Source organism: Ischnura elegans, chromosome 4 (assembly GCF_921293095.1).
Source record: "Ischnura elegans chromosome 4, ioIscEleg1.1, whole genome shotgun sequence".
In the NCBI taxonomy this organism is placed as follows: Eukaryota; Metazoa; Arthropoda; class Insecta; order Odonata; family Coenagrionidae; genus Ischnura; species Ischnura elegans.
Genome location: NC_060249.1, coordinates 49,409,683 through 49,428,030, shown reverse-complemented (window position 1 = coordinate 49,428,030; position 18,348 = coordinate 49,409,683). Strand labels below are relative to the sequence as shown.

Genomic DNA, 18,348 nt, shown 5'->3' with positions numbered 1-18,348 from the left:
GGTCACCAGCAAGTATTATTTCAAAGAATGAATATGGCAATTACATTTATTGCTCCCATGAAGTTTGTAACTGGGTATATACATGGTATTTCAAACGTTTGAAGAAGTATAAAATTACATACCTTCCCACTACATGCCATGACAAGTCCAACATTACATTACCTTCCGCTGTGACATCAGGAATCGACTAAGACACCCTGTGCAACTGTGAAAGAAAATGATCTTAAGGCCAAATTTTTTGTAAGGATGTGGGCTGAAAATGCTGTTATTCTTCAATACATTAATCATGCCATGAGTAAATATAACGTCTGATATGGGATGGTGCCGTGTGGGAAAAACAAAATGCACTAAATGGATGGGCTGGTATTCCAACGAAGCCTTTGAGTGAGGGAAGAAACACCATTGGCCAATTTCTTTATTATTGATGCAATTTTGATGGATGCAACACATGTATGCTTATACCAAAAATCAGGAATGGGTGTAACTCAGTTCTATAAGGAATTTTTGCTTTTGTATAAAGTTTCAAAAATCTGTTGGACATGCATCAGGATAAAAGTGAAAGTACGGACATAGGGACAATCACATTGCTATTCAGTGTGTAATTTTTTCAGGGTTGCTGATGGAATAAGGAGCAATGGGCAAGCTTGCAAAAGCCACCTCTTAGCCTTCACACCAGAATTTCTCTCTGTGGAGGAGATAAAAATAGGACCCGAAATACTACATCAAAAACAGCCAAATATTTAATCCTCGAATATTTATTACTCTCTCTTAAATGACAATGCACGACCAACTCCCAACACACATGACATCCAGTTGAGTAAGCATGCGCAATAAATTAAAACAATAATTTTAGGGAATTGGATGAATAAATCCAAATTTTGAATATTCACCAAAGAATTAACCATCACTGCAGTCACAAACACATTCAGCACTCCCTAACAACCACACATACAAGATGCATCACATACGAGTTTGTTTTGTCGGCTCTTTGGAGCTTTTTGAGCAGCTCCATTCGAAAGAGCAGTTCACGATCACACAAGGAGTTCAAAGAAACATGTTGTCCTCAAAGCTTTGCGACTGGCTCCCTTCGTCGCTGTCCGAGTGTCAGGACATTAGCAGATCCCTCAACGTCGCCCCCGGAGAGTTGCTCGTGAGCATGAGTTTCTGCCTGTGCAATCCGGTGAGGCCCGAAGTCATTACGTTCTCGTCGCCCATATCCCCGTCGTACTCTCCATCCTCTTCAACATCTTCCTCCTCCATGTCCGGGTCTTCCTCTTTCATCGCAGATGAGCCACAACCACTCACGCTCTCCTTGCCGTACGATGATGAGGGACTGGATAGTAGGCGCTGAGATCGAGCGAATCCAATGCTTCGCTGCAATGCCTCAAAGCTGAGGGACGCCTCATTTTCTGCAGCCCCCTGGGGCGTTTCTCCCGTCCTGCTAACCTGTGGGAATGAGCATTGGGAACAAAACATAAGCTGCACACTTTTTTCTAGTTTTTCTTTATTTCCATACCAGCATAAACGCTCTTTATGACCTTTTACCTCGAGGTTTTCAACACATTAACAATTTTAACGTACACAAATAACCATGCCCCTAATAGGAGCAAGCTGTCCAGATGGGACTCAAACCTAGGACCCCTTGTTTGTCAGGCTAGGACTTTACCCTGCCACCACTGAGGTTGACATGATTTTCATCCTTCCAAACTGCAGTGTTAACAACTATGCTAAGCCTAGATCAAGGAAATAATCCTTAATCCAGACTGAAGCCAATTTTGGACACATTTATTCGCCTTATTCAGGGCAAAGAAAAATACTGTACAATAAATTTTAATAAATTTTTAAATAATATTCTAAAAAATAATAAATTTAAATAATACAATATAATAAACTTTTGAACCTCAGCTTTACCATGGATTAATAATTATTTCCTTGATCAGGACTCCAGGAAAAACTCGGCATAGTCGATAAAAAAAGTGGATGAATAATATAAGACATATAAACCGGTGTTAAGCAAATTGGTTGAATAACATAAGTTCATATGAACCAGTGTTACGCATGGCTCAAGAACTCTTCGTATTCCAAAAATACTACTCCTGTCAATAAATGAGAAAATATTTAAGGGTTGAAAGTTTCATTTGCAGAGGCAAACTTACATGTTAGAGAGGTGAAAACCGAAAGAAAATACTACGCTTATCAACAAGCAGAGGGCGAATGTAAAAAAATCACCAAAAGCATAAACAGAGTTTATGCACAAACCATAATGTGTCTAATATCATTCAGCTCATTAAATTTGGGAAATCATAACGTATGTACGTAGTCACAGAACATTGTTTAAGCCAGAAAAGTACATGTTAAGTAACTAATCTATTGATTATGTAAGTACCCTTAATTAGTTTTGAAAATGTGTAGACAGCCGCAAATAACTAAACAGCTAACTTGTAGCAAGTGACTTGCACCATTTGTCAATAATACCAAACTCTAAGAAATGAAACTAGAGACACTGGCTTCATACCTCACCAGCAATAATTACCATATAATTATTACAATAATAATTACAATATTAATTAGAAAGATGCTTTTTAAAATAATTAAATTCTTAGAAAAATCCTCTGTCGATTGATTCGTTTGGACTGACATACTTTCTCAAATTAGATTGCTTGAAGATGAAGTCATTTCTTAGTTACAGAATGAAATTTTGGGTACCTCAAATTTGATCCATTTGTAGCTTGAGCATTTGCGAGTTCCGGGGGAACTCTGGATGAGATTCTGGATGGTGGGATGAGAGAATCCAAAAAATTCTGGGCCTCTTCCTTTCATGTTGACCACGTCAACACCTAACGCACGGTTGATGTGGCGCAAGAGCAGCAAGTGACACTGACTAGCAGAATGCCCCACCAACGGCGCATCCAAATCACTATCTGCTACTATTTCAAACCTGGTGAAAAATTTTCAATCATAAAAGCGAAGGGGGATTTCACACAAACCATTCATTTTGAGTATGTATTACCACAGAGTAAGTATACACTGACTCTATGGTACTGCACAAAAAAACAATTCGTACTTTAACAAAATTGTCAAAAAGTAGGTACAAAGGAATTTTTAATATTTGAAATGGATAATAATAATATAATAATAAATCTTCATTTTCCCGGAGATCTGATACTTTTGTATGCATAGATGCATACATAGAAGGCACGTCATAATCAAATACATATTATATTCCATATTATACATATACAATTGAATATTTTAACATTAAGAGGCAATGAGATAATCACTGATTAAATAGAATAACTTACATTTTAAGTACCTTTTTAGATCAGATTTAAAAGCATTGATGCTTTTTATTTCTTTTAAAATTGATGCCTTTTATTAAATTTTGTAAATTTGAATTTCAATTCGATTAGCGGTCTGTGAGACCGTACGTCACTAGCATAAGAAAGTATCAAGAAAGGAATAAGCTGGATAAATTTCATAGCTACTTACTACTTAGCCTTCCAAGTTTAACATTTAAGGCTTTTTTTTAATCTGGCGACATATTGATGTATAAATAGAATAATTATAACTCAAGTGTTTTGGGCATCAGTTTTTTGAGCCTGCTTCAAATCACAATTTTTAATGACAAATTGGTTCGTATTGGGAGTGTAAAATTTTTTATATAAGTTTAAGAATAGTTAAGCATTCAAACAAAAATTAAACAAAACAATAACAATGGCGTTGCAACATTTTATGAATTTTTGATTTATTGCGGTCTCCAAGACCGCATGTCACTGATAGTGTAACAAATATTTTACGTCACTGGTTAAGGGTTAAGTCCTTTATGGTTCGGGAGAAAAACAAATTCCTATATCTACAAGGGCCGTTCAATAAGTAATGCCCTACATTTTTTTAAAAAGCCATTGATATACATATATCAATGTCCTTGTCGGTGCTTCACAATTGATGTTTGTTCTCAGCGCTGATGAAGTTTGACACCATTCTAGCTGATAGCAGAACCGTAGTAGAGTCAAAATGGTGCCCACATACGACTCACGTTAAAATCAGCATGCTGTTATTGAATTTTTGTGTACAGAAAAAGAAACCGTGGTGAACATCCATAAACGTTTGTGAGCAGTGAATGGCGACGCTGCAGTTGGTGGGAGTGAAGTTGGGGGATGGGTAAAGAAAGTTACAGCCTCAGGAGATGCAGAAAGAGAGCTCCTTGATCAGCCACGCTCGGCATCGCTATGCCTACAAGACAAGAGCTTTTACCATAGTGGAAAACATGCTCCCCAAAATGTTGGTGCTAGGGCCTTAGAACGTAACGGCTACTATGCAGAAAAATAGGGCAACGACAAGACATGTTGATGCATATTTCACCAAATTCAGACTCTTTCCAATAAATATGTTCTGTGAAAAAAAATAAGGTGCATTACTTATTGAATGACCCCCATATCTATAAATTGAATGAGATAATGCAATACCTGGGAGATGAACCACCATCGAGAATCTTGCAGGTGTAAACACATTTTCTTTCTGGGTCTTTCAGGCTTCCATAAACTCTTGTTGAGCAAAACCCGACAGGGTAAATAAACTCTTCCGTGTGATAACCACTACGATCAGACACAACCTGTGGGCAAGAAATGATTAAAAAACAATTCTTTTTTCTGCACTCGAGGCAAAAAGTATACCAATGGTAGGGATAAATGTCAGTTTGAAACTTCACTAAAACATTAGGATAGATTACCTCTCCAAGGCTGTGAACAGTTAATCCTCCGAGGACGATAGGAAACACAGGCCTTCCAGTGATATCAAGGGGGATAGGCTGAACTATCTTCTTCATCTTTGTCGTCACAGTTTTTTTCACTTTAGGGTTCAGCTTTGCCATATCTTATCAGAAATAACAATAAGAAATTGATAGTAGTAACATTTCAAACATGATCACCCATCTTCCCCACGGCAAAAATAAATCATTCACTCTGTGAAACCAATGAATTAAGTAAGAATTTCAATCATCCCAGGATTGAGGAGTTCATATCATTGGATAAAGGACCTGAGAAGGTTATTAAACCAATCACCATCCACAATTTTTCTCATTCCACTGGCAATAATAACATCCTTTGGAGAGACAGTTACATAAGTTTTTCCAGAAAAATTCAACATGCACTCACAATCATTGACCCACTCTCATAGTTTCACTCAGTGACTAATGGAAGAGCCTCTGGGAAAAGTACTTGAATTTTTTCACTGACAAATGAATTAATATTACCAGGGATTTCCGAAGATTTCCTCTTGGCAGCATTTTTCTTGGAAACTGACGGAGATTCTTGGCTAGATGATGGTGCGTGGGTACTGGTGATTGATGCTGGTCTAGTTAACTGTTGAGACTGAAGCTGATTTTCCATATCTGAGGTAACAAAGAGTAGTCATTATGGACCATTGCTTAGTGGCTTTTTATCATTATAAGGACATATATAAAAAACTTTAACTGCATTGCTGGCAGAGAGCTACAAAATAGTTCACCAGGTTTGAACTACGGACAACACAACGGATAATGTTTTTTTTAGATATTGGGTATTTTGTTGAAATTTAGTGGAATATTTTTCACTGACATTTAAAAAGATGAAAAGCAAAACCACGCTGCAAAATACCACATCATTGTTTAGATCAGGGGCATAGAAAATTTTTTCCAATGAGGGAGTATTCAAAATGTATTGCCAGCAAGCATTATTATAAAAAATTATCAAATGTATCTTCGACTCAATCCAGTTCACACTATGTTCAATACAAGAGTAAAATAGTAAGTATATTGATACTAATGAAATTGAAAACTGTACGTCAGTTCGAAAATTCAAATGTGCTATCAACCACCACAAACAATATCATATCAGGTTTTTTTGCAATCTTTAAAAATTGTTCGCTAATAATGTATTTTGAACTAAAATCGAGGGAATCAGAAAAAATATCCCAACCATAAGTTACAATGAACAAAATCCGATACCAAGAGTACTTCTTCTGCAGAAAGCAATAATGAGTGTGTGAAATAAATAAAGTGTGAAATCAATTCAAAATTAAGTTAGAAAACTATGAGGTAAGTACTCTGACTACCAATTGTTAAGTTAGATAGGAAACATTAGAAATATTACTTCCAATAACATGTTTATTTGAAACATTTCTCAAATAAATGATCAAGTAACAGATTCAATCAGCATCTCAAAATAGGCATCAGGTTAATTCTCAGACGGAATGAGCTCTGAAGGGCCAAAGAACAAAGTATTAAGGCAAATTGAAATGGAAATGAATCCAGTAATACTGAGTTATTTCACCACCAACCAGGGCAAATATTTCGATTCAAGGTCTTAGGTAACACATACCTGCCACCGCCTGTAGATGATAAATTTTCTTTAAAAGATATCGCCTTTCCTCGTGCACGATGAGAAGTTTTTCTTGGAGTTGAGCAACTTGATCGCAAATCGCAGCGTTTTCCTAAAATATTCATTGAATAAAGATTGTATAGTAGCTATAAGCATAAAAAAGCCAAAATTATTCCTTTTCTCAACTCGAAGGTAGTCAATACTCACAAAAACCATGTTTTTAACATATCTTTTCAACTTCTTGTACTTCTTCTCGTATTTGGCATTTAACATCATGCTGCTGCCTTCTAAATTCGCATCCCGGTAATCATCAGTTGGGACATACACATAAGACATTTTACGACCTATTAAATATGGTGTATAGCGAATTTATTACGCATTACTAGAATGCCAAAAATGAAATTATGAAGAGGTTTTCACAACTTGTTTTCGTAAATGATAGCAGACGCCATTCGGCCTTCGTTTGTCACCACAAAAAATGCATAGGAAAATGTTACCACATCTTGAAGTTTTATTGAGAAATAGGATATTTGTTTATGTTGGCCAACCTGGTCACACTGCGAAGATGTAATATGGCAGGGATGGAGGAATTTCGGCTGCGTTCTCAGCCGCACTATCAATCAGACGTTGATCTCGATGATGTTGCCGGTCAAGTTAATTATTACACAGGGTCATATGGCAAAATAGGAGATCCTGATGTTGATCGCAGACCCGATTCTTTGCCCCTCGATGATGGTGCGTCCTCAAATGGTAAGTAATGTATGACTCAGGGTAGGAGTGTAAGTAGAAGTAAAACCAAAGGATTTAAAGGCTTTCTGGCGTATTTGAATGTGGATTCACAAACTTAACTGCCTAAGCTACTTTTATCTTCACAGAATTAATCGTCAAGAGGTATGTCAGTTTGGGTGTGAACTTGGCAAGTTTGATAGCAGAGCATCTTCTAAGTCACCCATTTGTTGTACTGCGAAGACAGTGCCAGGTAATTGTATGACAGTATTATTCCTTTAAATTATATTAAAATATGCCCTTTTTATGATGGTTATTCATACGTTTATTTTTAGGTAAATGCCAGTTCGATTCGATATCACATCATACCCATAACTTTGGTGCCTGTAGTCGTGAAACTTCAGCAGCGGCAAGGATTGGGTGCGTTATGGAAGGGAGTTGGAAGTGTTCTGCTCGTCCGTGGAGTGACTCTTGCCCTTGAAGATGTCCTCTCTAAATTCACACCGTGGCCAAAGTGAGAAAATGTTAGAAAAGTTGCATAGAGAAACAAAGATTGTGAACTAGTTCATAATTTGGTTGTGTGCATGGAGCTCCTTATGTTTTGCGGCGTGGCATTTTATTGAATTAATTTTCTTAAAGCACCTTAAACTAATGATTTCCTAATTCAATTTGCTATAAGCCTATTTATTTAAATCATCTGACAGAGGTTGGGTGTATATATACTTGCCCTAATTCAATGTGGGGTTGTTTTTTTCCATTTTCTCTGCCAGTACCAATGTTTCATGGGAACTTGATCCTTTAATGTCTCTATTGCATAATTTTAAATTAGAGTTAAATTAGGCTTGACTTGGGCAGTATTTATAATTTTTTCGCTTAATATCCCTGACCCAATATCATTGTAGAAATCATTTTATATCGCAAAGTGTAGCCTTAAACAGTGCATACTTAAGCACAATTTTCTTTTTTTTAAGGGAGCTGTCATGGCATTCATCAATGAAATCAATTGGACAACATCTTCTCTTAAAATGGTGAGATGGTTCTTTCGTTATATTTATTTGTTGTTTGTGGTGTGCTGCTGTAATTCTACTCCTGGCCACTTTTTCATTATTAAACTTATTATCTCATTATTCTCTTAAACTATATTTCTTCATTTTATATTTTTGTATTTGACTATTTCCAGTGAATATTGCTGTATTAGTGGGTGATAGATACCACTATCTCTTATTTATTTTCCTTGACATTCATTTATCCGAGATGCAGTGGCATCATTCACTGATTTTCACTAGATTCCAGTAGGGGAAGTTTGGCCACTGGAGGTTGGACATTGTCCCATTTGAATGGGTGGATCTCAAAGTCTTTAGTCTTCCGCGAAAGCACCTACAGTGTGTTAGGTGAAGTTCATTGCAGTGCTTGTAGTGGTCAGGTCAGTCATGGAAATAAAAAGTGGGACTGAAAATAATGGAAATGTCAGGGAAATTAGGCTATATTCAGGAAAACTCCAGAGGAAAGCAAATAGGTAGATTAAAATCATGGTTGTCTGCACGGAGTGTTGTTGCTACAGTCGAGTGAGGAGGTGGGTTTCTTGTTGCAGTCCTGGCTGGGTGACAGCGAGTCATGCCGAATTGGTGTTAATTGACTTTACTACTGCTACCTCTCATTATTTATCAATACACCTAGGTCAAATTTCTTGTAAAATACCACCATTAGACTGCTGAGCCATCAATATTAAGTCAGGAGCATTTTAAAAATTCAGAGTAGAAGTCAGTGAAACAAAAAAAAAAAAGAAAGTTGGTGCAAACCCTGATTATCTCTTGATTGTTGCCATGAAGCAGACACTTCATGCACTCTCGAGGTTGTGTTCTGAGCCACCAAGTGATTGCTTTCCTGGTCAAGCATATCCAGGGAAAATGAAAGTGTGAAAAGGGGAATATTAAGATTAGATTAATCTGTGAGATCAGCCAAAAACAACAAAGGGGTTAAACGGTCTGTGTTTTGAGCTTCTTGATTCACTATCATTAACTTTTTCATTGATTGAGTGATTTTTAGATAAGAAATCCTTCATGCCAAAAGTGCACAACTAGTTTGTGTATCACATGGCTCCACTAAAGTTGTAGCGGGAAAAACTTGGTAATTCACCCATCCAAATGGCATAGATAGTCCTTCAAGCTGCAAAGCCTCACTTCCTGATAGTCTGTTGAAATCAAGAAATTATTCTTCCCCTCTTGATGCATTGATCAATGCAGTGCTATTTTCGGTATTGCAGAGGCAAAGTAAAGAAATTCCTCAGAAGAAAAATTTTACAAGATGGCTATAATGCTGACAGATAAACTATGCCACCAGGCAGCATTCATGTGTGCATAATGCCTTTCGTTGTCCTCTAAAGCCTACTAAACTCCTTAAAGGAAGACGATGCCTTGGAAGTTCCAGTGGAAGAACTCCAGGCAGGAATTTAGGGAGATCTGAGTTTGAATCGCAGCCAAGGAAAATGATTTTACCTCTGGAATTTTTCTCTTAAATGCACATTTGTGAGTGACTGCAAAAGAGTACACCTACCGTATTTGCACGAATCTAAGACGAACACGATTCTAAGACGACTAAGACGACGATTCTAAGACAACGATTCTAAGACCATTTTTTGGAACTCCACTTGGGGGAAAAAAATTTTTCAAGGGGAAAAAGATCAATGCGGGAATGTTTGGCTAGGTTGCCTATGTTCCAGGAATCACAGGCTTTTTTGCGCGTAATTATGATTAGATTTTAGCGCGTAATGAAAGGAATAGTGGTACTTTATCGAGACACTTAGGTCTTATTGTTGATTTGACTAATAGTTTCTTTGGAGGGGCCATGGTCCTAAACTAGTGAAAATGAAACCTGACTTTATTAAACCCACACGGAAAACACTCGGTGGTTTGAAGTCAAGCCACCCTGGAAAGTAGGGAACCACTCGTACGAGGTGAAGTTCGGAACTGATGATATCGCGTTCGGCGTACGCAGAGCATACTGCAGAGGGTGAAGCATGACCATATGACTGCGCCATGAAAATTTTTGTCCTTAAGATACCCATTATTTTCTAATTAGCGTAGCGCCAGATGGGTGGATGAATTCGGATTGTTAGTAGGGAGGAACAAAATATCCTGAGAAGATATCCCTTCGTCAGTAACTCTGACAAGTGAGACTTACGGTATAACTCGTAAATTGATAACTGATAATAACCTGATATCCTGTTTTCAGAAAAAAATGCCGCATTTACTGCCGAGAAGCTCAGCTAGATCGAGTTTCGCCAAAAATCACCACCGTATTTTTCCAACTAGTTCCATGCTTAAAAATGCTTAAATAACGTTAGAAACACATCGTGTTTGGTCTCGTTCTTTTTTGAATTACGTGCGCATTGCAAATATTTCAATCTAATAAAAGTATAATGCCAATTGCCGAAATTCATTGTTTGACACCTTTTGAGCTAATAGGTGATTCATGCAGCGGTTGACCTCCAGAAACTGGGAACTTTGAAGCAGGTAGGCAGAAAAAGGTCAGTGGGTGAGAAAAGGGGGGGTGCGAAACGCTTTTCTATTGTTCTCGTGTAACTTGATATTTTTTTCGAAGCTAAGGTCTTCGTAATATGATCCCTGCGCGAGCTGGGACCTTTTGTTTGATTTTGGAGAAGAGGAAAGCATCAGAGGGGGAGGCGAGTGCTGAATGGAGGGGGATAGCGGATCTTGGGAAATGCGCTTATGTTACTATCCCACGGCTTTGAGCTTCTCCCAATGGTAGTTTCATTTCGTGGGGAAGATTTAATCCATGTGCCTGTCATTATTAGCCATAAATGACGCATTGTATTTATTTCGTCTCATTTTCGTCAAAAGATGGATGCGGGAAAAACGTCGGGACCACGATCTTCAAACGATCAATGCGGGAAAACGATACTTCGGAGATGCGGGAAAAAATTATACTGTCTATATGGAACTTTATTTGGGACCAGAAATGGCGAACGATGAATGCGGGAAAATGATCAATGCGGGGACGATAGATCGGGGTTCCACTGAATAACTTTTCTTTTGAAAGCGGCAGTGTAATGACTTCTTTTCTCTGCCATCGTAATACTCTGAAAGGCACGGTGAATCACAACTGAATCGATCTCTCTAATCAGAGGCAAATCATGTTGCCTTCTTACCGTTGCTCTGAGAAAAATGCAACGACTTTGTAGCAGTTTATTCCGCAACGGCATTGAGGCTTTAACGATACAATTTAGGCAAATTGTAACCAATCACACGAACATTTTGTGAGTTGATCGAGCTTTAACTTGAATGGAGCCGAACCCAGGGTAAAGCAGGCAATCTCGCGGACACGGCAGAAGTGCACCTGGCGACTGATCAGCACGCACCAAATCTTTGCCTGCTGCCCAAAAATAGAAAATGTTTTTTTTTACTTGAACGCAAAATGAAATATGCTAAATTACTGTTAAGCTATTTTTGACGTTGGTTTTTCGTTGTAGAGCTATCAGGTGGCAAACTCAGGTGTCCATAATTTTTCCGACGTAAATTATGCAACCCGATTGACGTCGAGAATTTTGCATCCGATTGTAAGACGAACCCTCTTTTCTGCAGGAGTTAGGAGGGAAAAAAACCTCGTCTTAGATTCGTGCAAATACAGTATTTTCTCTGTGGTTAATCCCTTGAGTAAGACCAGTGGAGTATAAAAGATAAATTAATTTTAACTTTTTAATATATCCACACCATCTCACCTCAAGCTGTCTATGCATGAGTGTAAGGGAAGCTTACTTGGAAAATACAAATTTTTTACATCTTGGGATTGATTTTGCTGTTATCCAATGGGTGCTCAATATGTAAATTTAAGCCTACTTTTACCTATTTTCTCATCTTCTGGCCCTTTTAATGCTAAAATGCCTTTGCCAGCCCTAGATTAGAGTCTCACTCTCTGCATCTCTCTTTGCAGCACTAGCCTTGCGTTGGTCACACCATTCTTCTCAGCTAGTCTCGTGGAAACTGTTCAAAGTGAAATTGCCAGTGAGAAACCTGGTGTCTTGGATGTCTTCCGGGAAGGTGCCTGCCGACTGCTCTGTTGGAGCCCTCCAGCAACTGGTAAGCTGTTCAATACTGACTCCGATATTATTATTATTATATGTATAGTCGTTGGAATATTAGTCGTACTTTTTACCATCAGGCCATATGGGCAAAACTCCAGCTATCATCCCTGTGCTATTGAAACCAATATCAGTACACTGAATGCTGTTACTCTGGGATATTTCATTATGACAGAAATACGACATCAGTCTGTGAATCCATTAGTTTATCCTTTGATAACTCTTTTTGGTTACCTAAGGAGTAATTATGACCCATCAGTCATGGCCTAGGTAGTGCACTATGGATAAAATTATGACTTCCAATTGACGACTGTTTCTCTTTTCCCAACCTCTTAGTCATCCAAGAAATCTTTTTCTAGCATAAGTGGTTAGTAGTTATACTATTGCTTAAGCGCAATTGCTTGAAAGGCATTTTGGGGTAAATACTAACTTCAAGTCGTATTTCCTCAGCATGATAAAAACCATATGCCCTATTTTCATGATAGATACAAACTAGGGACACATATGCAGATATCATGGTTACATGCACCATCAGTATGAAGATAGCGGAGGATCAAGTAAATAATAATTAAGGATTATTTCACACTGTAAGTTAGAAGACATTTACAAATGACCACGTACCTTGCTCCGCCTTTTTCAATGCCGTATTTTTTATGGCCTTCGGAATTCCAAACACATCTCTGAACTAGTAGTGGTTCCATTGAATGGGCCTTAGTTTGGCTGTAATTAATTAATTTTCATGTGGTACTTTTCACAAGCCGTATATAATTCCAAAATATCGCATCACTTGGCAGAGGGGTCAGGTGGGGTAGTGGTAGCGTATCGGACTCCCACCCAGTGGGCCTGGGTTCGGGGCTTTGTAATATCAATATATTTTGTTGTCTTCATTGTGATCACATGGCATCAAGTTTTTCATTAATTTTAATTGCAGCAGAAGAAGCTGCTTAAAAGAAGCCACTAACATTGGTGAACTCTATTTATTCACTAAAGTCATGCATGGTGGTGAATGTGATGTATTTTGTGTGTGAGAACTTGATATATAATCACAGTGTAGTCATGTATCAGCCTTTTCTTATATGTAAATACTATGTATGTACTTGTCATGGAAACAGCATGTTTGAGATTGGAATTTTATTCCCTTGGTCGCGAAAATCTGTTGAAATTGCAAATAATGAGTGTAAATGACATGAAATAACTTGGTAGGATGTAGTACAGAGCCTGGATCCTACTCAGTGTTGGGTATGACGGAGTGTTGCTCTTGAAGTGTCCTCTGTTCAAGCAAGGATCGTTCTCTCTCTGAAAATTCTCTGTCATGGTGTGGGAAGCCATCACTCTAGCCACCACACCAACCCGATCTCTGCCCCTCCGCTAGTGATTGATATTGAATTCTTTTCGTAAGTAGAAATCTCCATGAGGATCCTTGACAAGCCCCCCCAGTAAGTTTAGCATGTTGTAGGCTCTGTTTTTCCTGACAGAACCTTGAGTGTTTGGCAAGGCTCCATCGTATGACCATGGTCTTCCCTGTTGAAAATGCAACTGGTACAAATGCTATAGGGCCAGTTTGAGTTCAAGTGATGCTGAAAGAGGTGCTTAGGGCACACTGCCCTTTCCACCCTATTCACTAAGCTGTACAGCGTGGAAAATGTGTTTGCACTTTAGATCAATTTTGTTAAATAAAAATTTGATAAACGTTATATGTGGGTGCATTGAATAATTTGAAGTGTATTTTCTCCTCTAATAAATGGCTCCAGGTTTTTAAGTATGTACATGTATATAAATAATTCAGTGTGTTTAACTTACTTTTTTTATATTTCCAGGGCGCATGCTTCCAGTTTGGGCTCTGGTCGTTCCCACAGTCTCATATGGACTGCTCAAGTACCTTATTGGCAATACAATCCGCAATGTAGTCATAAACTTTCTTCAATTCCATACCAGAGCTAAACAGGAACGGAAGGTTAGTCCTCTTTTTTTTTGTTTTATTAAAATTCAATTAATCTTTCCGGATATTTCACAATGTATCCTACGGATCCATGATTTATGGAATCAGGTATTCATTGTAGCTTTTTCACTTGAGTGTCATACAGAAACTACATGACTAGTTTATGGAGTGAAGCTTCTTGCCAAAAAACTAAGGGCACATATGGATGGAGATGCTTTCATATAGCAGTGAGCTTGTTAAGTTACTATCTCATGACCTCTATATGTATGTATGTATTGCTTTTGAAACAAAATATTTTATATATTTGTTTTGATTAACCCATAGTTGTTAGACTCATCAGCCTCTTGTAATACATTTTTGATGGGTGCCGATTGAGAAAAATTGCATGAGTCTTTACATATTTTGGTTCTTACATTTGTAGGGTGCATTACCTCGGGACAGCGCCAATTCCTTAGTGTCAGCAGATATTGAATTGAAAGCATCAGTTGCTGCCTTGGTCACCGCAGATGTACTTACGTATCCTTTGGAAACTGTGCTCCACAGGTTTGTTAAGAAGCCATTTCCACCCAGGTCATAGTGATTATATACCTGATCCTCAATTTTCTGGGAAGCTTGATACAAAGTTATAGTTTCACACTAGGGACCCTGGTTTGAATTCCAGTGGAGGAAATTATCCATCAAGGGCAACCTACTTTATACTATTGAGAATACATTATAGTAATGTTTGTTTTATCTTCAATGTTTGATCATTACCTTTATGCTTGTTGCTGTTTTGATAACTCCAATTGGTCGTGTTCTGTGTGAGTTATTGTGGAAATAGTCCAATTCAAATTTTTTAGTAAGTGTCTTTTGTCATTTGTTAAAATTCATCAAGTATGTACGTTATGAAACCCGAGTCATGTCCATTAAATATAAACGGTGAACTAGGTGTGATATGTGCTTCCATTGTCCATTATGGAAAGGGTTCACAAAGTAAATTATAAAGTACTGAGCTAACATGTTTTAGTCAATATTTGGAGGAAAAAACTGTCAGAGGAAAGTCAGGGAATGCGAATGTGGGAAGTTTGAGACAAGCCTGCAGAGTGACCACCCTAATGTATGCTATCCTGCCTTCTCTGCCTTTCTTGATCCTATTTTGTCATGTTTTCCAGGATCCACTTGCAAGGTACGAGAACAATCACTGACAATTTGGATTCTGGCATGGAAGTACTTCCAATACTCACCAGCTACAAGGGAGCATCAGATTGTTACGAGACGGCTTTGTCCTCCGAAGGATCACTCGGACTTTTCAAGGGCTTTGGCGCGTTAGTGTTTCAGTATTCCGTGCATATTGCCTTCTTGCATGTGGCAAAGGTAGTGCTGACGGAAGTGTCCAATTTGTTGTACCCTTCCAGTTCCTCCACGAAGCAGCTTCCCCCCACGGTCCCTCCACCACACAGTAAGCCTTCTATTAACCAGGCACAGGCATCACAGATGCCACCCGGCTTGTCACAACCCTACAGGCCGTACGACGATGTGTACTTTCAGGGACGTTTTCCACCCCAAGTCTAAAAAGTATCGCTGACTTTTGTGGAGATATTTGACCATTGTTATGATTTTTTTAGTTTTGAATCAATTGTTTTTGATTATTTATAACCTGAAGGGTAACATTGTTGAATAGTTGTATCAACTCGCTTCAATTTTTTTTCTAGTGATATACATAAGTACGATAGCATGCAATTAAATTTTAACCAAAAAATTCAAATTTGTGATATTCCTTGTGTTCATCAGTGGTAGTTGATGATACATTTTGCACAGATGATGATGATTCATTTATCAATCATGGGAAAGTATTCACATGACAAATTTTTAAAAATCACTCTTGTCATCATGTGGTCGACAGAAGAAATTTTTCTCAAATTATTTTTTATATCTATTGTTTCTTATTTTGAGATGTCATTCCAAGTGGAAGGTCCAAGCAGTTAGGTGTGATTGTGATATAAAATCATATGTCACGTCTGACAGCCCTTGCTCCTACTTACCTATGATAAATGATATTACAGCATTCAAATAGTATACTTTTTTGAGTATACCTTTACATGGTTATTGCTGAAGATTCATCCCATTGAAATTTTGTAGAGATTTTTATCCAGTTTAGAATTTTCCTCTAAATTCAGTCTAATGTGATGCTTTACCATGGAATGCAGTCCTCAAATTTCTCACAGTTCATAATGGAAATAATGGATAAATTTCTTGCAAGACTTTTTTTTAAGCAGTAACTCCTTACACACATGGTTATTAGACATGTTTTAATGGTTGTGATACCTAGAAATATTTTCTTATTTTTGCGTAGTTTTTGGTTCATTTGATGACATCACAGGATTCTTTTTTTAAATCACCCTTAATTTTGCTCTGTTTGTAAGCAACTATCATGTCTGGCCAACATGTAGTGTGACGTATTCATAATTTATTTGTATGAAAGGTAAGCATGGCTAGACTTATTTATACCAATTATGGATAAATAAAGGTTACTCTTGAATTTAATGTCATCTTAAGTTTTTTTACCCTGGTACTTGTTCCTTTTCCAAGGAGTTCATATGTTTTGTGGCTGCATAGTAAGTATTTGAAATTTTTAGATAATCACTTAGATGGGTCACTAGCTAATCTTAAAATCATATGGAAGGACCAGTATTTTGTTTTCTCTAAGGATGGATCAAATTCCCTTTTTCTGTGTATGGAACCGTGGTTCAAATATCAAATCTTGTTATGAACCATTTTTTCGTTTGGATACTGTGAGTGAGGATTATGCACTACATTTTGTAATGACTTACAAGGACTGTTGATCCTGAATTTTATTGCAAGTAATTTCGGACTGTAACTGAGTGCTCTCCTCCACTTGATATTTTATTTCAGTCAAAAAAAATTAATAAATATGCCATCCCTGTGTGAGGAGAAAATGATTTCTAGATTAATTACAATACTTATATAATTACAGGATTGAAGATTTTACTGGCAAAAATAATCTTGCTAATGAATTTGGATTTCAGCTCACCCTAGTAAAACCATATTTTTCCACTTTTCATTGGAGTCATGCAACAAATTGCATATTTGGCAACGAAAATAATGACTTACAGAGTTCTCTGGTACTACCATTCTGTCCCGTGAAAAGTAGTGTTAAAAGATAGAAATTTCAGTCTCAAAATCTACTTAGCGACATTGTCAGCTTTTGCACTATGTATACCCTAGGTAGTGCCTTCATTGCAGCCATTTTGTCCTCATGAGAAGAGTCCTTGAAATAATTAACTGGTGGAGAGACATTTGTAATTCCTCGCGTGCTTACTATGGCTTCAAATGATCATCTTTTGGCAATTCCCTCCTTGCATATTCAGTTAATTATTAGCTCATTAGAATTATTTTTATCAGTGTTTGACTATGTTTGCAAAAATGAATTGCTTTTTCATTCTGAAATTGCAATCATAATTATTTTGGTAAATAAAATAAAATTGGAAAATGTTTTCCATTATGTATGCTCCAACTCCACCTTTGAAGGTAATCTGAGATTAATTTCAGAGTGATTTTCAGCGCTATAAATTTTGAATTTTTCTCTCACAAATAGCTATTGCTTTGTCCTTGGTCTTCAGTTTCCATCCATTAATTTCACATTTCAGCTTACTTGGATACGTTCAGAAGCTTAAGTGTGTTCATGGATTCTATGTATTATCTTAATAGAAATGGTAAAGATGAGGGAGGTGTAGACTTAAAAGATTCTGAGAGAGGCCAAGGATTGAAAAAATCAATGCAATGATGTAGTTTTCTCTAAAATCATTGTTGCAAAACCCATTCTGTCTCTCATTGAAGTGGTAGCACTCCTGGTGCAAATGTAGGATATCCAGGTTCAAATTATAGCCAAGGCATTAGATTTTTTTGTCTGCAGAAATTTTGCACATAATAAGCGCTTACAGGTGATTACATGGAGAAATGCTGCTCACAAGTCCGAGGTGATTTCCTTGAATTTTTAAGTTTTGAACTTGGAGCTCCATTGAAGGGTCATGTGTGCTGTCGAAACCATGTTGTTCCATCTGGCTCCAAACATGCCAATTACAATTCCCTTGACACTCCACTGACTCCACCTCCTTAACTTGGAACATTTTTTGCTTATGCTCAGAGGTTGAGGAGATCTTCCTCCGTGGGTGCTCTACTGCACCACTCTCCATTCCAGTAGCCGCTGATAGTGTTTTCATTTAGTTTTT

The 18,348-nt window shown here is 37.5% G+C and overlaps 2 protein-coding genes across 2 annotated transcripts; one reads left to right on the top strand and one right to left on the bottom strand.

Moving 5' to 3' along the window:
• Window positions 1-739: 739 nt before the first annotated feature.
• LOC124157413 (transforming growth factor beta regulator 1) lies at window positions 740-6,798 on the bottom strand. The gene is made up of 7 exons (XM_046532105.1): window positions 6,564-6,798; window positions 6,357-6,468; window positions 5,252-5,389; window positions 4,730-4,872; window positions 4,467-4,612; window positions 2,707-2,938; window positions 740-1,446 (listed from the first exon to the last, which is right to left on the bottom strand). Exons 1-7 carry the CDS (start codon window positions 6,690-6,692, stop codon window positions 1,105-1,107), a joined length of 1,242 nt encoding a protein of 413 aa, XP_046388061.1. The 5' UTR covers window positions 6,693-6,798; the 3' UTR covers window positions 740-1,104.
• A 93-nt stretch (window positions 6,799-6,891) lies between these two features.
• Window positions 6,892-16,642, top strand: LOC124157411 (solute carrier family 25 member 46-like). Its single transcript, XM_046532104.1, has 8 exons — window positions 6,892-7,106; window positions 7,232-7,335; window positions 7,418-7,596; window positions 8,054-8,110; window positions 12,033-12,178; window positions 13,998-14,134; window positions 14,541-14,662; window positions 15,271-16,642. Exons 1-8 carry the CDS (start codon window positions 6,893-6,895, stop codon window positions 15,668-15,670), a joined length of 1,359 nt encoding a protein of 452 aa, XP_046388060.1. The 5' UTR covers window position 6,892; the 3' UTR covers window positions 15,671-16,642.
• Window positions 16,643-18,348: the final 1,706 nt, after the last annotated feature.